Genomic DNA, 22966 nt, shown 5'->3' on the forward strand with positions numbered 1-22966 from the left:
AGAGAAAAGGTTAGAGAAAATTTTCCTAGCAAAGTAAAGCAGACAAGGGAAATTCGTTTTAATGTGCAGATCGCTCACCTCGTAGTGGTAATCCATGCAAGTTAACTCTCTCCAGCAGCGATCTCCTCGGATTTTAATCAGTCCCTGGTGAGAGAAAAATAAAAAAAAGACAAAAACACTGTTACAAATATTTTATTTTAACTGGTACATCAAGGCATTATGTCAAGATGCCAGAATCTGGTTAAACTACAGGGAGAGCCCGTAACGGCAGGGAAGCGCAGAGGCTGGAACGACGCCCTGGACACCCCCGCCACATCTGCACCCCAGGCCCAGCCGTTGGCCCCGAGGGAACGTAACGCAAGGAGAGCTCCAACATGACTCCTTCCACCGCCTGTTTACTGAAAATTTGACATAAAATTCCTTGTGGAATACGCCACGTCACTTAAAGGGTGCTGGAAGACGCCTTACGCACACCCGAGCCTTTGCAGAGCAGCTACGAGCGGCCCAGGGCTCCCAGCGTCGGCTCCCAGCATTGCTGGGTACGAGGCAGGGAGGCTCAAAACATCGAGAAGCGATAGGGAAAACCAGGCTCTGCCACTGGGACATGTCTGTGTAACAGACTGAGCAGCGACCTGCAGCGCTGAACACAGCCGCGCTCACAATCTTAAAGTCCAGCCCCACGCGCCCCCCTGCCGCAAAGCCGCCTCGGCTGCCTGCAGGAAAGGGAATGGGGACAGACTGGGATGGGGACCCGGCAGCCTCCCCAGCCCTGAGCGGGGACGCAGAGATGCAATCAAAGTAATTAGAGAAACAAAAGAGGAGAAGGGGAAGGAAGCTGACAGATCTAAACACAGATGAATGCCCTAATGACAGGTCTGCTCCACCTTAGGTTAGAGGTTGGCAATGAAATAAGCAGGTATCAGAGGTTGCCGCGCATTGATATTTCGGGGCAACAAGAGGGTGAAATTTCCAAATCAGTGGGTCCGTTCCAGGGCTGGCAGTAATACTGGGATTAAATTTCTTTGCCTCAGTGATGAAGAGTAAAAAGGAATCAGTCGTCCACAGCAGGAAGGACACCTGGCCAGGGATGAGCCTGCTAGCAGGAAGCCTTGCAATCAAGCCGTGCCAGCCCGGAGGTATGCGGGTTCAGCCTGCCGGCTTTGATGTATGGCGAAAGGTCCCTGATTAGGATCACAATATCCCAAATTGAGGAAAGCTTCACTAGTCAAAAGGTTGAACCAGCTCTATCATCTGCATACAATTAGGGGGTATTTGCCTACCTCTGACATTGCCCCTAATTATAATGTTCCTGCCTTCCTTAGTAGGAAAACACAGGGAGTTTCTGTAAGGGCCCATTGCCCGCTACACCTGGAGCATCCTGAAGCTTCTTTACATTTGCAGTAGGGAAGGATTTCAGGAAAAGACCAGTGACCTCTCAGTGCCAAAATCTGAGAGCTCAGAGGAGATTCCAGCACTACGGCACATCCTGGCCTACTGGTTTCATCCAAATTGCTAAAATATTCTTCACCTGCAGCATTAAATAAAGTTTAGCAGGTTTGGGGCTCAAGAAAAATGCCAAATTCCAGTTACAACCCCCCCAAAATGTCCAGACCTCATAAGTAAATCTCCAGAAATACCCAGTTCCTCAGGCTGTGCATGGGCTGGATGATGTCTGAGAGCCCCGGGCTGCTGAGCGTGGAAAAGAGAGGACGGAGCAGGCTCTAGGAGCTCCTGACCGATACAGAAGGGCTCAACCAGGAGCGATAACTGACCATTTCTCCCGATCGATACAAGACGTAAAGCCAACCTGATGGAAGGATCGAGTAGCCCGTTTAGAAACGAACAAAAGACGTACTTCTCCACACAGCAAATCATTTAGTTTACGGGAGCCAAAAGTACAAATGTGTTCAAAAGGGATTAGACACATCCCCAGAGGACAGGCTCGGGGAAACCTCCGAACACAACCTCCTCCCCGGAAAGTCCCTAAACCACTTGACCGCCAGGAGCTGCCCCAGAAGATCACTTTATGTTCTATATTCCTCCCCAGGCATCTGTTAATGGCCGCTATTAGAGACGATATACGAAGTCAGTTGGACCCTGGGCTTAAGCCAACGCAGATTTTCTTAAGCAAACAAACATCCATAAAAATAGTTACAGGCTTATTTAGCAGGTAAATTAATAGGAAATAGGCACCTTCCTTGGTCTGAGCCTTATACCAGACCATGTTTAGACATGTACGTCTTTGTCAATAGGGGTGACCCCAGTAGCCTTCAATAGGGCTACATACGGCCTTAAATTATAGCTGTTATCCGGCACGTTGCTGAGTTCAAGCAGATTTCACCCATCTGCTGTTCCAAATTATTTTTCCCTTTTTATTTTTTCCCCAGTCATAAAAAAATGAAATATTTTCCATGCCAATGCTAACTGAAGAGGACAGTAAACAGAAACTATTACACATTTTCAAAATCCGTGAATCCAGACAATTTACATCCTGTAATTTTTAGCCAAGAATGAACCAGGAGAACCTGGAAGAGTAAAGGCTGTAAAAGGGCCCCTAATCCTCATGGCACATCTCAGGGAGCGGGATGAACGCCAGCCCCCCCGGCAGGACCATTTGTACACGATACCGTCCCGTGGCCAACCAAGAACGTCCCAGCTGGCTGGCACGCTCCCTGCGAGCTCCCGGCATCGACCAGCAGCCACGGGAAAAGCGTCACCTCACCCAGGCAAACGCTAGAGATGCAACTGAGCAAATCAACGGCACCGTAACCGGCGAGGATGAACAAGGAGATGCCGTAATCGGGATTTTACAGAAGCGATTGATAAGGAACACGGCCATAAGGCAAAGGTTTCTGTGGTGTCTGACGTGACTCTGCACAACACGGGAATGGGGAAGGGTACCAAAGGAGTGCGCTGCACGCTCCGTCCCCGGAGGGTGGGCAGCCTGCAGGATGCTGGCACGCTGCACATCCCTGCCAGCCTTCAGACCTGTAAAACTCCCCAGGAGCTACACTGAAGCCTGAGCACTGGCCCTCCCAGCAGCCTCCGGAGGAAAGAGGCACCCTCAAACCCCACGCACGTTGCAATGGGAACGGCTGGGGGTGGCTCCAGGCACGGCTGAGATGGGTCCATGCCAGGAGCTCAGATCTGGAAATACCCTGGCCCGGGAGGTCTGCATCTCAGCATCATCGTGAAAGGGACACACACACCCCAGTACCAAAACACCCCACGCAGAGCTGGTCCAAAAAGGCACAGACAAAAGCACAATGGATGCAAAGCGATATCATACGAGACCCGGGGGGTGGGAAAGCGGAGCGGTGGGTACCGGTGGCTGCTCTGCCGTTTTACTCTCTAGTGAGTTATTTCAGCAGATCCCGTTGGCCTCTTCTCCATCACTCTGCGAGGGCTGGGGCAGGGGAGGCACGGACAAGGCAGACGCACTGTCAACAGTCATGGCTTCATCTTCCCCCTCCCGAATCATCCGCAGCTCGCTCTGCCCCTCGAACCTTTTCTAAAATTACAGGATACGTTGATAGCATCTCACAGGATGTGCCGCAGCCAGCAGCCCTGTCAGTGGCAGGACAGACGCTAAGAAAGGCTCTGTGCAAGAATGCTGGCATATTAAAAAGGGACAGCTATCTCGATGACCTTCCCTCCTACCTTGCCCAAGCTGTTATCAAGCTCTGTTATTCAGCAGGGATAATTAAAACAACTCTATGATAGAAAAGCACCGTGCTGAAAATCAGAATCTTTCCTGCAATGAGTCACTAAGGGAGTTAATCACATTTTGTTTACTATAAAGCTTTCAAACAGAAAAGTCACTTAAAGCTTTTAATATCAAACCTGTTTTTCAGCACAGAAAACTCCCACTCTCTTAATTAGGGGGCGTTTCAAGTCTTCTTTACCCTGCTGCTGTCTTCAAGTCCACTTCCACTCCCACGCTGGCATGTGAGTTTTCCAGTTTTCAAACAAAGTTGGACCAAGAAATAAGAGCATGCAGTGCACGAAAATCTACGTGCTCTGTAGCTTCATCTCTGCTGAGGAGGACCACAAAGGAAGAAGGAGCCGTGGCGGCTCGCTAAATAATCCTGCTGTGAGGAGCTGGGGATCCCTGGGATCACGCAGTGTTTGGCACACCCAGGACGAGCTCTGACATACCTCAGTGCTCCACGCTCGATGGGCTCCGGCTTTACACTCTCTCCCCTAATTATCTGGCTTCTGCTGGCATTTTTTGGAAGTCAGCTCCTGTTCTCTTGAAGATGCAAATTTAGTTTGAGAAATGGTACCTGGGTCCAAGGGAGCACAGAAGGAGGAGGGCAGGAAACGGGGATCCCCGCATCTGCTGGAGTTTGCCATTCACTGGATTTCTCTCAGTCTGCTAACAATTCCCAATCCATTTTCAAGATTCCTCTGTACTGAACTGGCCTGGACTCCACAGCTGCAGCAGATTATGCTGCCATACCGCAGATCAAAGCACGAGGAAAAATCCCTATCCCCTGCTCGCAGACAAGCAGAGGCTAGTGCATCTCTGATGCACCCCAACTGTCCTCTCTTTGGATGTGGAGAGGGCCTGCGGGGGACCAGAAGGAAAAGGAGCAAGAGGGCACGCGCACGGGCAAACCCCGGGAGACTCCAGCAGACCTGGAAGACCCTCCTCTCCTTTGGACATAAGCTACCAACATCTTGCAAGGAGTATTTTGGGGGCAAATATTAAGCGGAGTTTAAGAAGTGAACGATATGGACAAATTAAATAGAAAACAAGGAAAGGAATGAATTAATTCAGCAGCACTTTGGGCTCACAACCCCAAATCCCCTGCAGCCCGGGGCAGCCTGGTCTCTCTCATACCTCCAGCTCCCCCCTGGTAGCGTTGCCGGAGCAGAAGGAAACGAGGAAGGAAACACAGCCCATCTTCAGGCTCTCATGCAGCAACGCACTCGGTTTTAAGAACGTGACTGAAACCCAGCTCGGCAGATCAGCCTCAGGTGGGACACACTGAAGAACAAACCCGACGTTTTGCTGCGATAAGGCTGTGTTGGAGGCGATGCCTGACTGTCCGAAGGGCCAGGGTGGAAATGCTTTAACAAAGGACTCTGCTGTTACTTCTGGGGGGTATTTTTTGAGAGTAGGATCTGCCTGATACCTTCAAAGATTAAGAACATATAGAGGCATTTAGACTGTTCAGTAGCTTCCAGGCTGCAGCTACGGGCAGCTGCTACCACAAACCTGCCGTAAAGCCTCCAGCTGAATCGCTTTTCTCTCACGTATTGAAGTTTCTAGTTTTTGTGAAGTTCAAGGCTCAGGACGCAAATGAAAAAAAGCAACACTTGCAGAGCCCTCTTCATATTTTCCAGGCTTTGGTGCTCTCCGTGCCAAGCCTGGTCCCTTTCCATCCCTCCCAACTTTCATTTCTCCCTGCGGTGTTCAAGCATCTCCAGGTACCACGTGTTTTTTGATACATCGAAATTGATCTGTGAGCTCAGCGCTAACTCACACTGTCAGAAGTTGGCCACGCTTACAGATAGGCAATAAGTAGAAAAATATTTCCAAGGGCAGCCGCTATTAAATCCTGAGAAACTGCTGCTGTACGTGGGGCAGGGCCTGACCAGCCCCTGTTAACTGAGGAGCTCAGCTTTTCACTGAGCTCCAGTTGCTGGGTGATAAAAAATGACAGGTAAGTGTTTACCCACTGTAACTCACTCTGAAGCCCGGACCGCACCTCAGTGTGCTGAACCACCCCGGCTCTAATAGCCCTTTTGAAGCATCTCGGAGACATCAGTGTCACGAAAAAGAGGAAAGCCTTTCTCCTCCTGCCTTCAGCTCCTTGTCCAACACAACCCTGTCCCTAACTTTTTCAGCTCCTGATATTGTGTCACGGGGCGATGCAACCATTGGGGAAACACAGAAGAGGTGTGCTGGACGAAGCTCAGCGCACTGACTCGTTTCCTGTTTTCTGAATTCCAAAATTACTTGAAATGTTTCTTTTTTTCCCCTTTTTTTTCCAGTTGCCAAATTTAGGAAGTTTCTTCCTAGTTCTGAGCTAGCGGAGCATTAGCTAAAAACTCAAGTTCTGCATTTCTTTTGACACAAGGATTGGAGACTAACGGGCAGGAGATAGGGATTTTAGAAAACATTTTTGAATTTTCCCCTTTTTATGATCTGCTCTAATTGTTAGATAAAACTAAAGAGTGAGGTATGTGGGGGGAGGGGAGAGGGAAACTGCTTTTAAAGTTGATTTTCTTTTCCCAGCGCTAAAGGCGAATGCACGCTCACATGCTGACAACCCCAGGAAAAAACCAAGCACCCCCAGAAACGCCGGCTCTGTTTGCACGTTGGGGGTGGGTGAAGGGACTTTCAAAGCCTTGCATATCAGAAGAGAAAGATATTCAGCAATACAAATTAAATATAAGCTAAAGGGAAGGAAACAGGTGGCTAAGTGAACTAGCAATTGCCCTTTCACCTCCGTGGCCTTGCTTTGAATCCAGCTCTAACCAGAATTATTAAATTCATACTGATGGGATGGTGGCTACAAAGGCACCGGGGTTTGATCATTTCGGCCGAGCTCGTGGCAGCCAGAACGTGCACGCAAGCCCCTTCCAGTAATAAGAGGGCCTGGCCTGGGGACGGGGAAAGAGGAGATCTTTGTCATATTAATTTAGAGCTGGCTGCGGCTCCAGGCCATTCTGCACACTCAGAAATCTCCTCGCGCTGCTGTCCGCATGAGAACTATAAAATGTTAACCCTGGATTGAATTAGCATCCAGAATGAAATATGTGCTCAATACCTTCCCCCCTACGAAGTTTGCTCCCTTTAGGGCACGGCTGAGGAGCGCAGGGGAGGATGGAGATGCAGCACCTGCTCGTACTTCGAAACCACCAACCTCCGGGGCTCCCAGGCTCTCACAATTAAGGTGCATTAAATTCACCAGCAATTTTCACAGGGGAAGGAAAATTACATTTAGGACTTTTTTTTTTTTTTTTAAGTTTTATTTTAATGGCATTCAATAAAATGCCTGGTTTTAATCACCAGAGCTGCTCTGCCGCCCTCGCTCAGCCCCATGCACTTTCCATCCACCAGCCCTGCTCCGCGTCCGCGTGTTCACGCTCATGTATAAGCGGCATTTCCCCAACTGAGCCGACGTGCGCCCTGGATGACTTTTATCACTCTCCTTTTATTCATTGGCTATCGATAACGTATTGGCTATGTGGAACAAGACCCTATTTTGCTTCCAGCATCATCACTAGCTTACAACAGCGTTAAAGGCAAGATGATCGTGCCGTCGCTTGAGTGCGTCCGCAAGCAAACCAGAGGAAAAAAATATTTCCCAGGAAATTCTTAGCAAAACCCACACTGCAAAAATTCACCCTCCTGCCTGCCTGCTGCAGGACTTGGCCCAGCCAGCAAGGCACCGAACCAGACCTGTTTATAAAAATACAGTAAGCCTGCTGAAAACTAGCTATTTACAACTAATAACTTCTCTTTCAAATGCAGTAGGTTGTTGAATACATTCACAACGTTTGCCAAACTGGCGGCCAGGGGACTTTGGGGGTGGGAATCAAAATCACCCCTTCACTCCCACTGAATCAATTCCAGTCTTGCTTGGTCGAGTAACCTCACATGCCCCCTCTCCTTCCCCATCGTTGAAAGAGCATCCAACAAAAGGGATTTCAGGGGAAATTAAGCCATAGAGAGGAAGTTTACCAACAGCTTTCCATTTCTGAGTTTCATGAGTTTGATTCAATCGTGGCAGAAATCCCAAACCTAAGGCCATGGTGCGCGGTGGCACAGGGACCGGACACGGGACTGGAAGGCAGAACCGGAGAGGGATGCGAGCTGTGCAACCGCCGGCCGCGTCCTCCAAAGACACCTCACTGCTTGGGTTTAGGGCACTGAAATCTGAATTTGCACTGTGGCGCGTTGGGGGTCGCCTTCTCGAGTCACAGAGAGGATGAAGGTGCAAAGAGGACGGGTCCTCGCTTTTTTACGGCGTTTCTCCAGCAAGAGGAGCACATCTGGACACTGCTGCTTTCTGCTGTACCATCCCTAGCTCCCAATGTTAGGATTAAGGAAAGGACTGAGCTCTGAGGGCTGCCTGGTCCCTCCTACCGCTGGCAGGGGCTCCGTAAGGGGAACCTCTCCCCGGACCCCCAGGACCTGCCCCAGACCTGGATCTGCAGAAGGCTCAGAGCGTGCGGGTCCATCCCAGGAGAGCTGGAGAGGATTCTTTCTGCCGCGTCCACATCACAGCCCCCACGGACAACGAGAATCACAGATGCCATCTCCAACCTCCCCCCTCCGAGGGTCCGCCAGCCGGCTGCCCACCGCGCAACCCTAGGCTCTCGTCCCGCCTGGATGCAGCTCCACCACCCCAATGGAGACGAGGGGGAGACGAGGGGGAGCACCCTCCGGGGGTCTAACTGGCACCTCCAGCTCTGCCAGACCTCCTCTCACCCCACCTCTGCCCCACGCACAGGGGTGCTGGCCACAGTCTTCGACCTCCAGCTTTACTTCAGACCCCTCTTTCTCTCCTTCCCTCCTGCATTTACTCTCCTTTCAACTGCCTTTCTAATTAGCTGATCCCCTTCTAATTAAACCTGCCTACGCCCAAATGAAATCCACGCTTTGCCCTTGCTCCCTCTCCCCCAACAACTCCGCCAGCCCCACTTTCACCCCTGACCCCGCTTCCCCAAAAGACCAAGCCCAGGCACAAGGATCAGTTCAAGAGCCACCACGGATGCACCCTCAGACAACTCCGCACGGATTTCACGCTTTGCGTAAGGAGCAAATCATCTCTAAAGAAGACGAAACTATCTCCTTATTTACTCAGTTCCAGCAAAAACGATTCACGGACCGGGGGCGACCCGTGGAGCAGCATCTTGCTCTGCTCCCCCCTGAGCAGCTCCCGCTCCGACGCCGCTCCGAGGCAGGGAAGCGGCTCAACTCCGGCACGCCAAATCCTTCCTTTTCATCTCGTGCAGATTGCTCTGCCCAACTGTACCCCTTTCAGGCTGCTGTACTTTGGTGATTCAAAATGGAAAAAAAAAAAAAAAAAGCCTAAATAATTAAAATGTCATTCAAGCTCTAAGCCGATATGAGTCACTGTTACAAAAAATATCTTAAAAATTCTTTCAGGAGTGGGGGATAATTATATTCCTCCCTATCTATTGATTTTTCTCTACAATGCAGATGTCAGATTTTCCACGGTTTTTTTCCTTCTTTTTTTTTTTTTCCCTGGAGTGAGTGTCAAGGAGGAACAAAGCACTCTTTGAGACTTTTTCAGCCCAAAATTAATTCTGAAAAAAATGGTACAGACAGGCCAATAGCACTGGAAGCCGAGAAAAAGTCTGGTGACTCAAGCTATGTCTGCAAAACCCCTATTGATACCAGCTCTGGAGAGAAGGGTGGGGTACGGGGCACCAGCGTTATAAATTTAGAGTCAGTTTAAAGACCTTTTTTCCGTGTCTTCACTATAGAAAAGATGGGCGAAAAAGAGAAACACCTCAATGAAGGGCAGTCCTAAATTCCAGATTTTCATTTGTCTCACAGTATGAATACGAAACGCTCCCAGAGAACGTCCCGAAGGGTGCCTTGCACTTCACGCACGCAGCCACCGCAGCCTCTGCTACCCACAGAGAAGGCGGTTTCAGCATCCTTTGAAAACCCCATACCGGTGTATTTTAAAGACAAAACCGGCTGTAATCTAGACCCCAAGTTCACGGAAGAGGAAGGAGCATTATGAAGTTAAAATCAGAAAAAAAATCTAAAATTGTGTAAGGACCATAGGGCAGGGCTGTAAGGGGAGAGCCAGCTCCGCTGCTCCCCAGTCACGCCGGAGCCCAGCACCTGAAGCACCCAGATCCGTGGGACGTGACCAGATGCCTTCAGAAATACTAAAGCACTTTGAATTTTCCTGCTGTTACGCACCAGGTCGCCCAGGCTGCTCGCTGCCCACCTGCTCCAGCTTTCTTCTGCATTTGGAAGGATAAATCTTGGAAAAATTCTAGATTTTCTTTCAGCCTCCGTAACGAACATCATGCTCAAGTGCTGTGTTCACTAGGGGAAGGATGCGTGACGGGTGTGACACCGCAGCAACGCGCAGCGGCAGCACGATCCTTCTGCTGGACGTGTGAAACCGCCTCGACATTGGTTTATGACATTTTTTCCCCCGATACACCTCCTAACGGACACAACATTTAATTCCCAAGACCAGCAAGAGCTCTAGCTTTTCTAGAAATTCAATACATTTTCTACGGTCCTTTTACGCCTCAAGGCTGGCTTATGGAAATTGTTTGCATACTTTTAAATATTTGCGTAATTTAGGAGCCCAAACCCGCAACTGCGGAGCGCTCTGGTCGCAGGGCTTGCCACGAACCGTGCTGGCGGCAGGGGCTGGGTTTGGGCCAGGCCTACGCAGACCCTCCGCGGGAAGCCCCCGTCTCGCACCCGCAGGCTCCGCTGCAGGGTTCAAGCTCAGCGGCGCAGGAAGGGCGCGTTTCGTTCCTTCCTTTTAGAAACGCCACGCAGGGAAGACGTGACACAGCTATGAGGCTTTTTGGAAACTTTTTTCTACAACTCTGACGGTAGCAAAGAGCGGCTGTAGGAAGAGCTGTACCTGGTGCTCATACAAACCTCTCGTTACACATACAGCCGGTAATTCAAATCTCTCCTGCTTCTTCCATGCAAAGAGAGAGAAAAAACGGGCTAGAATACCTCTTCCTTAGCCAGAGAACGCTAAGCCTAGCTAGCTAACGCAAGCTTAAGCTCATCAGATGACACTGCTGTTTAAATAGCTTTATTCTGTACCTTGCACACCAGCTCTACGCTCACACCAGCTCTATTCAGGTCCAAGCCTGACCGAGGTGATGGGACTTGCCCATCACCTGGAGGACATCAGCGCTGGTCAACGTCAGCGGGTTCTAGGACCGGGTTCCGGATTCTCTGGAACAACCCACCGCCAGGTGAACAGACCCCGCCTGCCCGGTGGCCTCCGCGCGGGCAGGGAGAGGCTCCGACGCGGCCCCGGGAGCGCGGGCCCGCGGGCCGGGTCCCATCCGCCGAGGAGGTGAACGGCCAGGTTCTGCCGCAGCGGGCGCAGGTCGGGTCCAGCGCAAAAGCTGAACCGGCCTCACCAACTGCAAAGCGCCTCAACTCGCCGGACGGGAAAACGCTTTTGTGGACGAGAAGTCACTGCTGTTGATTTTTGTTTTGTTTTATTTGTTGCTGTTTTTTCCCTCGGCTACCAAAAAGACCCTTTGAGAAGCCACCAGGACTGCCCCAGCATCTGATTGACTTTGAAGGCGGGCTGCAAGGAGTGGGTGAAAGGGATTTTGAAAAGTACTTGGCATTAGCGGCTCCCTGCCTTTTACAGCCACCGAAGGAACAACAAGCCTTCCTGCCAAGGGCTATTACTAGACAAATGGAGAGAGATCAGAGGCACAAAGGAGGTTGCTAAGGAGTCAAGTGTGGGATCCCTGCAGAGAGGAGGAGGGCTGCAGCTGGGACGGCAAAGGTCAGAACATTGCAGACATCATTTTCCAAAAATTCCCATGAAGCCCCGGCGCGGGAGTCGGGAGCCTGGCCCCGCCGTGCTCGCCTATGAATAATGAGAAAGCCATAAAAGAAAGCTCCCTTTCTTCCCTCCTACCCACGCTAATGTAATAAAACAAATTAGAATAATTATTCTCAATTTCAGAGCCGTAATGCCCAGGATCAGGGCACGCTTGTCACTGAAATGACAACTACATCCGTTTGATTCTTCTTCTTTTTTTTATATTTACAGAGATCGCCTAAATTCCAACTTTTATTTCATTACATCTAATGCAATCTTACTTCAGGCATCCAGATTCTGTTTGCTTCAAAGTCTTCGTTATTTTTGCCAGAAAGTTCATCTCCCTTATTAGCTAATCACATCCCCACCCTTTCCGGTAACCTTTAAAATGCCACCCACGTTATGACACTTTTTAGCAGAATCCAAGCAAAAACAAAACAAGAGAAATGAAGAGTTTAACATGAACCACCGGTTTCTAAAATAACTCGCTGCAGTTGGTTAAAAGAAGCATCTTTTCTAAGAGCAAAGAAAACTAAAAATCATTTTTACAGAGATTAAATATCTAGTGGCACAAAAATAATCTGGAAATAATCGATCCTTTCTCTGTGAAAACGAATCCCTGCGTTAACGATGGACAACATTTACTAGCAAAAAAATGAGAATTTAGTGGGAGAATTTATTGCTGATTATTATAAATCTTTTTGCACGATTGCTTTCGCAAGACTACCACTTTGAACTATCTTGGGTTTTTTTTCCCCTCTCCTGTAAAAGGGGAAACATATCTTTTGTGTAGACGTGAAACGCCAGAGGATTTAAATTATTTTCTAAGTCTCTGCCTGCCAAAAAATGCTCCGGGACTCCTGTGTTCTGCAGCAGCTTCTGCCGAGGATGTGCTTGAACAGCTCGGAGAGGCAGAGCTCAGGCTTCGGGGGGCTCGGTCTGTAGTTACGTTCAGAAAGGGAAATCCAGAAAGCGGAAACAGAAAAAAGAAAAAAGAGGAGAATTTTTGTTTACAAGAAGTAAACCGAGGGGAGGGACCGCCAAGTCACAAATCACAGCTTGAAAAGATGCACTTGAGCTTCCCTAAATTCCCCCTGTGCCCCTCAGGACCTTCCGCATGATGCTCCCTCGTAAGGAGGAGCGGGGGGAGCGACTCCCTGGGAAGGGGTCTGAAATACACGAAGATAAGGGGGAGGACAAAACCCCCTTCCCCGCATGATCCCGTCCCCGGGTCGGCGTGTGGTGTGCCTCCAGCCTGGCGAGCGGGGAGCAGCCCCTGCAATGGCTTTAAGGGCATCGCACGAGGAAGATGCCAAGGACACTGCACCCACAGCAGGTTAATATTATAATATTATCTAAAAATACGTCTATATTATGAATATTAATATTATATTATTTCATAACGCACATATTAAAGGATCTAACTCTTGGGGCAAGGCTGAGGCTTTGGCTGAAGCTGCTGCTGCGGGCCCCGGCCGGGGAGCGGAGCCTGCGGGGCACGGACCCATCTGCGCACACACACCCGGCGGAGTCCTCCCAACCCCAACACCTGCATCAGCCAGTGATAGATTGGCAGCTTTAAATCTGAATTTCCTTGCTTTGGGCACTTTTAAATTAAAGTGGTAATGTGCTTTAAATCCCGTTTCCCTGCTTTTTCACTACACTCTTCAATCCTTTCCTCCAGAAACTAATCAAGATGTCTCAGACTCACTTATACTTCTGCTCCAGCCACCTTCCTTGGTAACTTATTCCATATGTCTGTGATCCTTTGCAAGACACAGCTCCACCTTAATTCCCTATTTACTTCCAGTTTCCCAACATGCTGTTACACCCCTGGCGCTGGAATCCCCTCCACCTCCCCGCTCCATCTCCAGCACTGATAATTATTTGTACAGAAGATCACGCCATCAAGCTGGCAAACATCACCTACCTAGCCCTTTGACTAATGCGCCCATCTCGGCAGCGCTGCCTGCTCTCTGCTAATGGGGCCTTGCAAACCCACCCTGATGCAAAATACAGCGATTATTGGAAACCCTTGAGAAGTGACCACCTCTCCATTAACAGCCCAAACAAGCCGTGCTGCACGCGTACAGCCTCGCTTGTACCTATGTGGCCAGGCTGCCGTGAAACGGGGACGCAGCAGGCTTGCAGGAAGAAAAGAGTGGGAATCTCGAGGTGTTTAATGTCCTTGATTATCTTATCTGACAGATATTCCCGCTGCCACCTCCCTCGTCCAGAGGGTGTGTTGGGACGGGATCCGTGTTACCAGCACAGCAACCACCAGCCCTCGGCTGCGTGCAATGCAGGGAACTGCCAGGCTCCACGCTGGCGTCCCACAAAGAGAAAGGCAGGGAGGGAAGAGGCACAGGAAACGGCTTTAAATGGAGATGATGAAGAGCCACGTAAATTGAAGCACGCCCTCACTGTCGGGCGCTTCCAGAGGGACCGCTAACACCCGACAGCATCGCCGCCGTGTGCCACGTGCAAGCAGCTAACGCTCGCATTCGCTCCGGTGCAAGAAAACACAGTCTCAGCACATGCTTCTCCTTGGCCTCGAGTCCAACCTGACCTAAAGACATTTCACGTGCCTCATGTTTACGGGAGGAACACCAGCCATAAACGGATAACGACATTTCCATGCTGCTTTTCGCACCAGCCCTCCAAGCGCCAGCTGCACCGCTGCAGCCGCCCAGAGCTGCAGTAAAACAGCAGCAGCTCATGCTTCCAGGCAGGGCTCCCTCGCACCACTTGCTCCGCTCACTTAATCTGCAGCAGCAATCCAGGCTGTGCACGGCTGACCCGCACTCGTTAAAAACCTTCACGCGTATTTCAAATATCTCCAAACCTCAACTAACGCGGCGCGGGAGAGAGAGCGCACACGCAAACGCTACCACGCGCCCCCAAAAAAGCCACTCGCGCCTCCTCCACTCAAAGCTGCCCGCTATTCAACGCTCTCCCCGCTTAAGCCTAAGATATAACGATGCGAGGGCAGAGCTTGGCACGGAGCTGGGCAGGCCTGAACCCGGCTGGGCACGATTTTGGCAGCGCTGGGCTCGACAAACCTGCCCAAGCGGGAAGGGGCCCCGGCGCCTTGCTTGGAACGGGCACGGCATCCTCTGCCGGACGGGGCTCCCGCACCCGCACTCCTCCTCTGCCCCTGCTCATCCCAGTTTCTCCCCCAGCCCCTGGCTCAATTTGGGACCTGTTTCCCCATCCCAGTCCCTAACTCACAGCTTCTGTCCCCAGCAGCAGGGCAGTTTTTATGGGGGACTCACTGCTTGCTTTGCTTTTTGACCTGATAGGTCATAGAATCACAGAATGGTTTGGGTTGGAAGGGACCTTAAAGATCACCTAGTTCCAACCCCCAGCCATGGGCAGGGATACCTGCCGCTGGACCAGGTTGCTCAAAGCTCTGTCCAACCTGGCCTTGAACACCTCCAGGGATGGGGCATCTACAGCTTCTCTGGGCAACCTGCTCCAGTGCCTCACCACCCTCAGAGTGGAGAATTTCTTCCTTATATCTCATCTAAACCTACCCTCAGCAAGTCCTTGGCCTGTCCCATCATTACCATCACACTCCACCAGCTCCAGCTGGAAGAGGCAATACTATGCCAAGAATTAGCCTGAGCTCATTACACACCCTGTTTGTATCTGCTTTATCGACAGAAAGGTGTGCTGATAGGAGGGAACGGCCCCACATTTAACTGCCTCTTGGCAAAAAACCCTTCTGGTGTGAGACTGGAGGAGCTGCACGTAACAAGGAGAGGCAGCCCTTGGGAATAATAGGTGAGGAAATTATAAAACTCACTTCTGTGGTCAAAAGCATCAGCCTTTGCAAGTCAAGATTCAGCCTGGTGCACACCAAGGTGCAGCCTGAGCTCCTCCGCGGCACCGTGCGGCATCACACCGCGAGCCGGGCGGGGGGTGTTCAAGCTCATGCAATGCAGGAAAACCCCACGGCAGAGAAGTCAGGAGGCGCCCCTGACACCCAGCACCGCTACCCCTTACCCACTGAGGCTGGCTGCAGGCGGCCCAAGGACGAACCTTGCCTAGGGCTCTTCCCAAAATCTAGTTCAATCCCGTTCCGTTACTCCTATCCCTTTCCACGTGTTTTCTCAGTTACTAACTTTTATCAGTGTTACTATAGTTACGCACACAGGTGTTGACAAAAAAAAATCAAATTCTCACATTTCTGAGCAAGCACGCATGCAGTGTTTCTTAGACACTCCACTAATGAAGAAACAGAACCTATACTTTATGGTTTACGTATGCAATCACTAACGACTTTCAGGATCCAAAGAGCCACTATGAAGTTTCAGCAACACGATGTTAGCAATTCATCAGCTCACAGCTACTCCCCAGCCCGCCCCCAACACAAGCGGGGCAGAATTTGGATTCCCCCAGCACATGATTTTCGCCTGCAGCAGGTAATTACACAGAATATATGAACTCGACAAAGTTGTCATCTACTTTCAAGCCTTTTTGCAAAAAAAGAAGGCGACTAACGTTTGCGGAATGGGGTATTAGCCACAAATTATATTTTCTGATAAATATATAAGCTCTCCTTTCTGATAAATAGCATATATTCTGATAAAGGAGAGCTCGTGAGCAATGATGCTGCTGCCTATCACAAAACACACCCAAATGCAAAACAGAAACTTGCCCGTCTCAGAGGTAAAGCCCACGGCCTCGCGCCGTGTGTGTGTGTATATATATATATATATGTATACACACACACAAACACCCTCACCCCCAGCATACGGTCACAGCCCTGGTAACTGAACCAGAAGCTCCCCCCAGCAGCCCAGCCAGAGCACGAAGCCCAGACAGCACAGATGTGACCTAGCTTTGATAAGCCACACGACGCAGGGGAGATGCTGCTCCGCCGAACCGGGGAAGCACAGCTACTCCTCCAACGAGTCCCATTACTGGGGATCAGGCGATTATAAAAATCTGCAGTTTGACTAAACGGCGGCCAGGAGCCGAGAGCCCCTCAGGACCCCCGGCCGCAGCGAGGGGCTCGGGGAAGAGGCTGACCCGGACGGGGAGCCGGGCCAGCAGCACGCAGACAGCCCCGCCGTCCTCAAACCCCTCACACGCACCAAGTCCAACAGCAGCTCTACAGGGAACAGAGCAGCTGGAAAACAAACTCTGCTGAAAAATAGACTTGTATGTGTACTTGAGAGAGGGCCGAGGCTTTGAGAGCGCAGCATCGTGCCTTCGATGTCTCCCCAGGGAGTTGCAGATGTCAAAACACCTCATTTACCACCAGGCAACAACGCCGAGCAAAGCACCTTCCCGACAGCGCGGGCCGCCCCTCTCGGCAAGTCGCCGCAGCTCGGTTGACGTCCCTGGATCCCGCCCGACGGGCTGAGCACGCACCTTTGCTCACCCACCGCCTGGCTCGCGGGGAAACGTAGAGCAGCATTTCTGGCATCTCCCAAGCTTCAAGAAATCAGAGTGACAGAGAGGCGTGAGCAAAACGATGAAGACATCAAGTCACCGAGCACTCCTGAGGCAAATCAACCCCGTAAACGTCTGTTTGCCTCACTTATTTCCTAACAAGCTGCTCGCTCACACAAAGGGACCGCTATTCTGTTGCCTCTGCATGTTCCTAAGAAGCATCCGTCTTTACATCCCGCGCTAATGGATTATTAGGAACATCAAACATATAGATTGAATCACATAATTACGCCTTTTAAGAAGTCAGCAATATTTGAGCTCAGCCCAGCGCTTGCTGCCAATCAAGCCCCAGAAGCGGAGCCTGCCTGCGCTCCTCGCCTCCTGCAAGTACGCGGCCGGGAATATTTTACTTCTCGTAGGCTGTATCTCCCCTGAGCAAGCCCAGCCAGCCCCCAGGGAAGTCAGGCACAATAAAGCAAGATCTGGCCGTGACTTTTTGAGGGGAGGATTAGCCAGGAAAGAGCGAGGCTTCCTTACACAAGTCCAGAGCTGGACGACGGTGCTCACATGCTTCAGCAGCAAACCCCTGGTTAAGACTAAGAGAGGAGAACACGCGACTGTGCTGGGGCGGCTCCTGAGTGTCAGGAGCAATAGTCACCTCCCAAGCAGGACAGAGATTAACAGGGAGATGCGAAAGAAAAGGCAGCAGCGAAGCAAGGGAGCAGGGTGGTGCATCCGCGAGCTTCGCGAGCCGCTCACGTCTTCCGCCAGCCCTGTGGGTTTCTATGGGTTACGTGGTAGAAAGTACAAAGAATTGCTGCTCCAGTGCTCCTTAACCAGGAGGTTGTAAACAACGCCGTGATCGGAGACAGGAAGCTTTTGAGAGGATGGTTAATGTGCTCTTGGAGAAGGATGGCAACAATCATGCCAATTTGGGCTAGGAAATAACGTCCTTCAGGTCCAGCCTCCAATCTTTACAGCTGGGTTTATTTCCTATCCAGCAGCTTACTGGGCTCGATCTCCTGTTCCTAGTGCTTCAATGCAAAGTCTCTGGTTGCGACAGCTCCCCATGGAAAAAGTTCCCAAATATGATAGGCTGAAGGGGAAAAAAAAAGGGGCCGTCAAGTGAAATCAACCCCCACATACTGTTCAGAGTACAGGAACCGACTGCAGAAGACAGGAGAGCTACGGGGTAAGAGCCTGGAGTCTTCACTGGCAGCCATCACGTTGCAAAAGAGAGGCAAGCTCGCCCACCTAAGGCGTGTTTCAAACCCGACACGGCTCTGCTCACCTAACATCCAGCACAAGGTGCTGATGCGAGGGAACACCGTTTTACATGGAAAACCTCGCCCCAACCAGCTAGAAAAGTCCCTGGAGACCCACGCGGGAAAGCCAAACTCACTTTCTGTGTAAAAATATAACCGCTGCCAATCCCACCCCTGGGAAAAACTTCCTTCAATCCACATTTGTGCACATGCTTCAGCTCCTGCCCAGATTAGGGAAGAAATCAAAGATGCCCTGTGAGCAGGTGCACCTGTGCTCCAGGAGGATGCTTCGGTTTCACGCATTAAACTCGCTTCCCAGTGCCTGCAAGCGTCATTACTCCAGCCGAGGAGGAAACGTACACGTGTTTGGGCCCCGAAACATTAAAGATACCATCAATCACCGATTTCCACTTGCTTGTATAGATCCCCATTTAATGACCTTTCCATGTTTTCCCCTCTCATGCCTGTTACTTATATATCAGTAACCCAGACAGACCAGGGACTCGAGGGGCAGCATCTCTTCTGCAGAGGGCTCTCCCTGAAATAACAGGAGAGTTATTACTCTCCAGATAAAACCAAGAAACGTCACAGAGATAACAGTAACAAAGATGTTTGGTGAGCATGGTTCTGTTTTATATGCAGCCTGTCCCATAAATCAGAATATGTATTACAATTTAGCAGGAACAGAGCGAAGCTCAGTCAGACTCCCATTTTAAAAGGAAAGCAGGATGCAGATTTGGTGTCACAGACCTTGTTAAGAAAATTAGCTGTGTTTCCCTACCCTTGGTGTCACGGACTGTCGATCCTTGCTATAATCAGCATCACGGCTGAGAAGAAGCATTTCAGATGCTGGGAAGCATCAAAACCACAGGAGTCAGCCTCCATCCGCCGGGGACAAAGGGGCTACGCTGACATTTGGTGAAAATGTCAGTGGTGATAAATGGCTCAAATAATACATTCACAATGAGGTTCCTGGAAAAAAAAAAAACCAAACAAAAAAACCCACCCAAAACACGAAACACCTCCCACCCCAACCACATCCCCTGCCTATATGGCATTTAAAGTAATTTGCGTCTTGGACTTCACCAGGCCAGAGGATTGACAGGTCACCTCATGGGATCTAATCCAGCAAGCCAGGGAACACTCTCAGCTCCTCTCAAATGACTGCACAGGGGTCCTGGGGAGACTGGGACCCCTCGGGTCACCCATACGGCTCTCCAAGACTGTCGTTAAAAGGCCAGCCAGCTCTGTTACTGCGCTCACAAACCAACAACGAGGACCTATGCTGCCCTCAAAAATATAATGAAGAAACCATGCAGGCCAGCTACTAAAGTGCTTATCACTCTGTGCTTAAAGGAGAGGACAGGAAATTTCATCTGTAATAAAACATGGATGGATATTTCTGGCAGGTTAGCAGCCTTCAACTGTGTTCCCTAAACAGTTGCTTAAAATACTCGAAAACTACTGTAAAAGCCATGCCTCAATAGCGGCTGCTGTGTTATGTTTTAAGCACTGCTTTAAACTTGTAGAAATCCTTCCTCAGGCGGAGAGCAGCTGCGCTGGGGACTGTGACCTCCCCACACCCATCCCACGGCTCGGGGACACTCCAGCCAGCTCGAGGGTAGATGTGACTGGGACCTTTTCCAGCCAGCTTTGAAAGATCTCAGTTTTAACCAAGTCAACGTGATGTCCAAACGAGGAAGGGGAAAGCATCAAGAAAACGACAAGCCACTTTCTCGCAAAAATTTAATACCAAAACCACCCTTAATTTCTCATCAAAAAAAGTTTCAGGAGAACCGTTCTCGCTAGACCAACAACGTACCCTTCATACCTGTTGGATCGACCGCACGGAGGCCCGCAGCTCAGCTGTGATATCCACGTAGACCGTAAATGATGGTCCCCGAGGAGCTCTGCACAGAGCCAGCAGCACGTCAAGAGGCGCCCCGTGCAGAAGCGCCACTGCGCGGCAGGTACCGTCACGGACCAGCCCCGAGGCTGTGCGCCGTGTCTCTGTGCCGCAAGCGCCCGCGGCGGCGCCAGCCCTGAAGCACCCCGGCTGCTCCTCCAGGCTCCGGTGCTGCAGCAGAGCCCACGCACCGATTTACAAACAAACCGTTGGTTTAAGGCAGGCTATTTTTAAGGATTTTCTTCCATTATTCTCTCCCCAAACCGTACACTGCGCTTGGCTACCACGCTTCCCTTCCAACATCGCTTTCCCATAAACAGCACCAGGCTCCACAGACACTCCCATTTCGATTCCTTTCCTACCAGCAGTTCTGCTAAGAACGATTCCGGCTTTTTTTTCTAATAGCAATTTCCCGGGAAAAGACTCCACAAAAAGGATCACAAGAGCTTAAATTTTGCATTTACCTACCGAACCACAACAGCTTGTTTGCCGTGAGTGTCCTGACACCGTGTGTTCAGCCCAGCACGGAGATCTTCCCATCAGCTCCTCCTGCTCTCACCATGGGGAGCGTTGAACAAGACCCTCTCTCTACAAGAGTCAGGCTGCCCTAAAGGCTGGATTTCTATCATTTAAAGTTGCAATTACGGACGCATCCAGTAGCCTCCATCCCAGGGCACGGCAGGAGCAGTGCGGTGGAACCGCACCGCTCACCTGAACTCCAGCCGAAAGCCTCCTGGCATTTCGAAAGCATCGCAAAGGTGGCTTTGTCCCATAAACCCTTACTATTTTCAACCAGTGGTTGAACTACAACCTGTGGGATTATTCACACATGCAGCTATTGTGTAGGGTCATAGAAAGCTGTGCTGGAAAGCACCTTCAGGAGTCATTTTATCCACCTGTACTGCCCCACAGCAGGGCCAGATCTATTTAATTAATAACGAGCAAGAATTGCAGGAATTAATAATGAGCAAGAACCACAGCTGAGCAAGATTTGGCAACGCTACACAATAGCTATGGCAGAGAAATGAAGGCAACATCAGAGAGTGGGGTCTGAAATACCGCTTGCACAACACATGCGAAAAAGCAAAATTTTCCGCTCTCTCAGGACGAATTTGCTGAGCCGCTGTGGGCTGGGAAGCCGCCCTTTGACGCAACGAGCATAAAGCACACTTTTTTTCCAAGAATATCTACTGCAATAACAGGTTCTCCATGAACAGAGGTGCCTTGAAAACAGGTAATGCTAAGGTTAACACACAAAAAAGTTTGTCTTTTATTTATTGTATAAGAGCAGGAGGATAGTTACGAGCTGATCGAGCTCAACTCCAGATTCAAGGACTTCAAGAGCCGGGGCGAGAGGAGGGTTTCAGAGCAAATGGACACAGGAATGTCCCACCTGCCTGCGACCTCCTCCTCCAGTGATGATCCTTAGCTTAAAGGTTTGGGATATTTTGAAACACCCAAAACACGGATCGAGATGACACGGTAACGCCCCTGCCACACCTTGGTTTTAACAAAGATGTGTCGGTTCCTGATGGATTCTTTTACAAGCCAGCGGGAATTTCCGCTGGCACTGGGACAGCAATGCAGCAATTGTTCTCTTTGAAACCACGGAGCAGAGAATGACATTTCAGTAAAGCGCACACAAAGAAAAAATAACTCAGGGTAAAGCTCCTGGTTCCTGGGAATTACCCACTGGATTCCCAACCATCTTATCAACAAGCCACAATGCCCAAGTCTCAAACTTCACTTTTATTCCTTTTGAAAAGCCAATCACAAGAGCAGCACCAATATATCAACACAGATATTCTTACCCCTGGCTTTGTCCTCCTTAAAACAAACACCAATAATAAGTTGAAAGATTCCGCGAACCAGAGCACGAAGCATTTCCTGCTACATGTTCCTTCCCTGTAACCAGAAGAATTCCTACACCAGAGGACTCCAATGTTTTCTGCTAGGATGAGATCCTCCTCCTGCTGTCACCTCAAAAGGACAGAAACACGAATTCCCACTTACCGCTCCAAGCATGATCCTGAAAATCAGCCACCGAAAGCCCCAGATGACGATGCTGGAAGGAGGCGTGTGCCGGGGCAGGCGGGAGAGGGTCCAGAGCGGGCAGAGGAATATCCCCAGGAACCCTGTTTCCAGGAGCTGTGACTCCCATCCTGCAGCACCAACATGCGGGAAATGAAAAAGAAAATAGTTACTGCACGAGCCCTATAAGTCATCCTTTCACGAATTTTAAATACCCAAGAAGGAAAAAAAAAACCAAAACCAACAACCTGCAATGGTTTTTAAATTAAAGTGGGGGGAGCTGAGTTACCAACTCCATCCCAAAACATACACACCACACACAGGGAATTCCGATGCTTTAAGCTACAGCGTGAACGATGCACAACCTGCGTTCGGCGCGTCAGCTCGCGGTGCCCTTCTGCAAGAGCGCACGCCGACGCTGCTGCTGTTTATGTGGTTGTTTTACGCAGTGTGAAGCAAGAGAAGAAAAATAAGAACTTTTATAAAGCAAAGGAAAATGGGATTTAAGTGACGCAGGCACAGAACTGATCGGTGTCGCTCCTGACTCCTGCAGAGCATGGACTGGCCAAGCCTGTGCCAACAGTCCCACCGGCTTCACTGGATTCGTGCCCAAAAACGGGGCAGTCTTTATCTTCAAAAGAGGATGACTAAAATCACATTAAGTCTTATTCATCGTCAATATTAATGTGCGACCAGAAGCTTCAAGTCTTTAATCATAAAGAAAAATCATAACGACAAAGGTCCAACTCGGCCACCAAGCCAGTCCTACACACTGCTGGGTTTGGCTAAACGGCTCGAGGCTGAGCACCAGCAGA

At 50.3% G+C, this 22966-nt stretch overlaps 1 protein-coding gene across 2 annotated transcripts in view; it reads right to left on the reverse strand.

Annotated features, from left to right (window-relative positions):
* LMF1 (lipase maturation factor 1) overlaps positions 1–22966 on the reverse strand; it is a 210702-nt gene that overhangs the window by 128020 nt on the left and 59716 nt on the right. For both annotated transcript variants that reach the window (XM_064461414.1, XM_064461413.1), the window contains 2 exons: positions 22134–22282; positions 79–144 (listed from right to left, as the gene is read on the reverse strand). In XM_064461414.1, coding sequence (XP_064317484.1) covers positions 79–144; positions 22134–22282 — 215 coding nt within the window. The remainder of the gene's footprint in view (positions 1–78; positions 145–22133; positions 22283–22966) is intronic.

This window comes from Phalacrocorax carbo, chromosome 10, assembly GCF_963921805.1.
Source record: "Phalacrocorax carbo chromosome 10, bPhaCar2.1, whole genome shotgun sequence".
Taxonomy (NCBI): domain Eukaryota; kingdom Metazoa; phylum Chordata; class Aves; order Suliformes; family Phalacrocoracidae; genus Phalacrocorax; species Phalacrocorax carbo.